Here is a 5,846-nt window from a genome sequence, read left to right as displayed (position 1 = left end):
GGTTTTTAAACCAACAAAGCTAAACAAGTGAGAAAATATAGCAAATGATGAGCAAACTGGATTTAATGCAGCAGATTCAACATCAATGGTATAAGATTACGCAGAGGGCGAGGGATTTTGTGTAGTTATTGGAGTAGATTCAACAATAATTACTGAGACACAAGTGGCTGTGGAGGAAAGGTGGTGTTGCGGTTGATCTCGGTTGAAAGAGAATTTTACTATAGCAAACTCTCATTTGGCTTTTTTTCAAGACCGGTCCATTTATGTAGTCTTAGGAAATTAATTTTATATCCAAATGGAGACGAAGAAGTGAAAAATCATATTTCTCTCTACTTGGCTATATCAGCCAAATAATCTTCCTCTTTTCTTAGCAAAAAATTTACAAATATAGCAAAAAAAAATTATTGAAGCATATTTCTGGTTTTTATTATTCTAAAATTATCTTTATTGGTGAATCAGCATGTATATCAATAGTATATCGGATATACCTTTAGTATATCAATCATTTGATATATTTTATATTTGAAATATTAATTGACTAATATATCAAACATAATTCTATAAATTATACAACTGATATATCAAAATTACCATTCATATATCGTATTTACCAGTCAACAAGTGCTTGTATATTTGTTATTATTTGTGGACTTTACTGATATACAAAATATAAAATATAAAGTTGTACAATGAATAGACCAAATTTATCATTCACTAACCAAATTTATCAACCAAATTTATCAACCAAATTTATCAGTTAAGAAATGATTGTTCATTTATTATTATTCATAGACTTAATTTCATTCCTTATTCGTCTATTATATATTATTATTTTTCTAGTACATTATAATTAGCTAATGGTTAAATCTATTGTGTCGAGTAACCATTTTGAATGAATATTGATAGCTTATTGGTACATCAATGTTAGTACACTTGAAATATAATTTTGAACATGTGTTGATATATTATTGATATGCTTGAAAAAATATATTTTTAAGAAGCATTGATATACTAATGATACACAAATATTTTATACCTGAAATAAATTTTGAGTTAATATTGATATATACTAATCTAATGTTATACTTAAAATTTTATTTAGAAAAATGTTCATATACCTACTGATACACTAGTAATCATATACTTGAATTTAGTTTTAGCATTAATACAATATTGATAAATTAATTTATACTTTAAATGAATTTTGAATAAGTATTTAACTATAACTACTTATACATTAATAATATATATACTCGAAATTAAATTTTAAATGAGTTTTAATATACTATTGATATACTATCGATACACTAATATAATATTTAAATTCAATTTAGATCATGAGTGATATAATATTGATACAGTAAAAATATTCATAAAATAAAATTTTAATAACTCTCGAGATAAAGTGTTGATACAACTATGCTAGAGTTTAAATAAAATTTGAATGACTGTTGATAACCTATTTATACCCCAAATACTTAGTCTTTTGAGTTCATTATGGATATTTGATACACTAATGATTTACTTGCAATTTATTTTAAATTAGTACTAATATACAATTGAAATATCAATGTTATATTTAAGTATCATTCTAAATTATATACTTCATATTTGGTATATCAACAATATCATTGATATGCTTTTTTATATATAAATTAGGTAAATCAATAAATTGCTATACAAAATATGAAATATTTGTTATACAATTGATATACCAAAATTTATATATCGAATTGACTATGATTTATATACCACTAAAATCATATAAGAAATTAGAAAATAAAACAGATTAACTAATATAATTAAATCTTGTATATCATTTGATAAAATTAATGCATTTAACCTATACCATCAACATCAAATTTGAATTAATTGAATAAATATACCAAAATGAAATTAAAAAAAACTAAAAACAATATTTATCAATCTAACAAATTAATTGGAATTTAGGTGTATATCCTAAATTAATTCCCTTCTATTTATAAAATTAACCTATTATTAACTTCTTGCAAATTGCTTGTTGTCCACCCTAACTCTTCTATATTATTATTATAAAGTCGCCGCGTTTATAAAAAGGAGACTCTCATAAATATAATCCTATTATTCAACTTTAAAATGAATAAATAATGAGAGTTTTTCTTCTTCTAGAACCCATGATGACTAGACGATTTGAAAATATTAAAATCAAGAGGTCAATGTCATTGAATGTTTCACCGTATATGGGCTGGACTTATAAATTGATGATTTGGAGATAATTAAGTTAATTAAAGAGAATGCAATGGAAGAAAATCATCAAGAAGTCACAGCACAGTCTTCCAAGTCTCAAGAGGGCTATGAAATTAGGATAATGATGCCACTTGCTGAGGAAAATACAAGAAAACTCTATGAGGCTTCAAAGATTGGCTCCATTCAAACGTTGAAGACACTCATCGAAGAAGACAAAGATATGGTTCAAAATGCCTTAATGTTCTGTTCCAATGATATTGAGAATCCATTGCATGTCTCGGTTATGCATGGCCACCTTGAATTCACTCGACTGCTTTTGGCTTACAATCCTGAGCTAGCTGCTGAGGTTAATGCCCTCCAACAAACTCCTCTGCACTTAGCTTCACAAAATGGCGACGTGGAGATGGCTCGAGTTTTGGTAGAGAAAAATACAAGTGCTTGCTTGGTTCGTGATTTCAATGGCTTGATTCCTCTCCACCATGCAGTGATTAGAGGGCATGTTCAGATCGTGAAGGAATTGATCCGTGCAAGACCACGATCTGTGTGGACGAAGCTCAAAAATGGTCAAACTGTCTTGCATTTATGTGTTGAAGATAATCATTTGGAGGTCATGAAGTTGTTGATTCAAATATTTTTATGTCACGATGAAGATTTTCTTGACATAACTGATGACTCTGGAAATACCATTTTGGATATGTCTCTAAAGTTGAGAAGATTTGAGGTACGTAATTGAAGGCCAATTTGATAGCATTTTTCGAATTTTGGTTCTATATTTCTCCTACTTGATTTTTTTATTTCTTTAAAGAAAAATTAGAAAGGAAAATGAAGTCATTTTTTTTTAATTGTGACATATATAACATTCATTACAATAATAATAAATTTTATCCTTCAAAGAATATTATCTCCATGATAGTTGTTCAATAAAAATTTTTCATGTGAATTTTTTTAAAAATTTTTTTTATTATTTGCTAAATGAAAGATGCTTGAGATTAATTAGGTACAATATAGTCTACATCTAATCATTGTCTTAATTCAAATTTGATTTAAAATCTCATCTCACTCCAACCAATTCAAGTCAAATGACATAGTCCTACTTGAGTTTGTTAAATTAGAATAATTCGTAAATGTTATTTTTATCTTTTTCCGTGTACGTTCTCATTAGTCAATTGTCATTCACATGAATAAAATAATTCAAAAAAAATCTTCGAAAAGATAATGCTAAATATGAAATATCTTATTTAATAGAAATAAATTATATTCTACCAAAATTAAAGAAAAATAATAGAGAACATTGGGGGTGTGGATTACCAAGGAAGTCAAAATTAAAAGAGGTAGGATTGACCCATGCCCCAAGTGTCTTCAATTATTCTTATGTATGCATTTAAATTTGTTTACGTAAATAGATATGAAGTGTTTTTCCATCTATGAATTATATGCCTGGCAAAACTGTATGAAGGTTAATTGTAATCAAGGTTTTAATAAAATAATAGTAGTAGTAGTATTGATTAAATTAGATTTAAAAAAAAAATGTGTGCAGATGTTGGAATATTTACTCTCAATTCCAAAAGGGAAATGGGGAAATGGTAGCATGGACGATGATGAGAAAGCCCCAAAAGTGAGAAAAAGAAGTAAGAAGTTGGGGAGCATTGAACAAAGTAAAAGAAGAGGAGAATCCAAGAAGAAGGCTAGAGTAGGGTGGTGGGAGGTTTGGAAGAAGAATCTAAGATACAAAGGGAATTGGCTACAAGAAGTACAAGGCACATTAATGTTGGTGGCGACGGTGATCGCAACGGTGACTTTCCAAGGCACAATCAACCCTCCCGGGGGAACTTGGCAACAAGATCAAGTGTTGAGTAGTTGCTCCTGGAAACAAGGATCAGTTCAAGATGCAGGAACTGCAATAATGGCTTGCAAATCTCTCAGAATCTACATACGTTACTTTATGTCAAATTCAATATCATTCCTTGCATCAGTGAGTGTGATTCTATTGATAGTGAGTGGGTTTCCTTTGAAAAACAAGGTTTTTTGTGGGTTGTTGACAGTAGCCATGTGTGTTGCCGTTGTGTGCTTAACATTTGCCTATGTTTATGGAACGGCAATGGTTTGTGGGAGCAAAACTGCCCAAAGTTACTTGTTGGTTTTGCTTCGCATTTGGTATGGGATGGTCGGACTGGTTGTTCTTTGTTGCATTATAATCCCTTTTTCCATTTGGATGGTCAAGAAACTCATTCGCGTATTTACCTCCTCGTCCTCATAGCTTCCACCCCCACGACCTCTAAATTGCCTTGTTGTATATATGTTTGATCTCAATATTCAATGAAGAAAAATTGTTACCTTGATCTTTTTCAATTTTTGGATTTTAAAACTATAGTTTTTAGTTTTTTCTCTCATATACTGTTGTGAAATCAACAGCAAATAAAGCGAGATTCGAGCTTCGCGTACAACACAAATTTGGGAGAAAATATTTTCTGAATTTTTTCCTTGTATTACTGCTTAGGCAAAGCTTGCTTTTTATACACGTATAAACCCACAATTAGGGTTGAATAAATAACCATAAATAAATATACAACAGAAAGAGAGTAAATCTGCATAACAGACGGATGAATAGGATACAAAGGAATAAAATCAAGCCAATAACTTGTTAACAAAAGGAGCTTTTGGATTCCGCAGTTCACCATGGATTCACCTTGCTGAGATGGCGCCATTAGGCATGCTTATTGTACCTGAGCTGCCAGTTGGACATTCTCCTTAATGTCCCCTCTCAAACATGGGTTCAACAACACCAAATTTAGAGAGTAAACAGTAGGACTCTTAGTGAGTAAGAGGCTTGATGAGACAGTCAGTTAACTGAACCGTGGTAGGCACATCTAGCACGTCAATGGACTAACAAAAAGAGCAAGATCTCAAACAAAGTGCTTTGTGGGGGCAGGAAACATGGGTTGGCAACAAGGGAACTAGCACTTAGATTGTCACAATAGAGAATAGGAGTTTGAGACGACTGCAATCCTAACTCATACATAAGTTGTTGAAGCAAAACAATCTCAGAAGAGACATGAGTGAGAGCCCAATATTCGGATTCATGCTTAAACGAGCAACAACCGTCTGTTTCTTCGATGACCAAGACACAAGATTGTTTCCAATAAATATACAATAGGCAACAATAGATTTTCGGTCATCCACATTGGATGTCCAGTCAGCATTAGAGAAGGTTGAAATACTCAAGTTAGAACCACGTTGGAATAGGATCCCAAAGTGTTTGGTGCTACTAACATATCGAGGCACACGCCAATGTAAATCCATTTGTGTCTGTAGAAATTGGCTTAAACGATTGACTGCGTATGCTATGTCTGGCCACGTATGCATGAGATACTGAAGAGCATCAGCAATGTTTTGATAGACAAATGGATCCTCAAGAGGAACTCCGACAGTGTCTTGGGAAAATTTTTACCCATCACAGTTGGAGAAGCAACCAGTTTTAGATTAGACAAATCATGTTTAATGAGGAGATAGTCAACATATTTGGTCTGGTTAATGATAAACTCATACTCCAAGTAATGAATTTGAATGCCTAAGAAGTAACACAGAGCACTCGAGTCTTTTAGCGCAAACTTCATGTCCAA

The 5,846-nt window shown here is 31.3% G+C and overlaps 1 protein-coding gene across 1 annotated transcript; it reads left to right on the top strand.

Annotated features, from left to right (window-relative positions):
* The first annotated feature begins 2,278 nt into the window (after window positions 1-2,278).
* LOC120078745 (uncharacterized) lies at window positions 2,279-4,565 on the top strand. The gene is made up of 2 exons (XM_039033056.2): window positions 2,279-2,947; window positions 3,764-4,565. The coding sequence occupies exons 1-2, from the start codon at window positions 2,279-2,281 to the stop codon at window positions 4,481-4,483; spliced, it is 1,389 nt and encodes a 462-aa protein (XP_038888984.2). The 3' UTR covers window positions 4,484-4,565.
* The last annotated feature ends 1,281 nt before the right edge of the window (window positions 4,566-5,846 follow it).

The sequence above is a fragment of the Benincasa hispida genome, chromosome 1 (assembly GCF_027475165.1).
Source record: "Benincasa hispida cultivar pf3 chromosome 1, pf3_genome.v1.1, whole genome shotgun sequence".
In the NCBI taxonomy this organism is placed as follows: domain Eukaryota; kingdom Viridiplantae; phylum Streptophyta; class Magnoliopsida; order Cucurbitales; family Cucurbitaceae; genus Benincasa; species Benincasa hispida.
This window is presented reverse-complemented; position numbering and strand designations above follow the sequence as displayed.

Coding starts and splice junctions, on each gene's coding strand:
- LOC120078745 (XM_039033056.2), top strand. CDS start 2,279: ATGGAAGAAAATCATCAAGAAGTCACAGCACAGTCTTCCAAGTCTCAA. Junction 2,948..3,763: donor TAAAGTTGAGAAGATTTGAG/GTACGTAATTGA, acceptor AAATGTGTGCAG/ATGTTGGAATATTTACTCTC.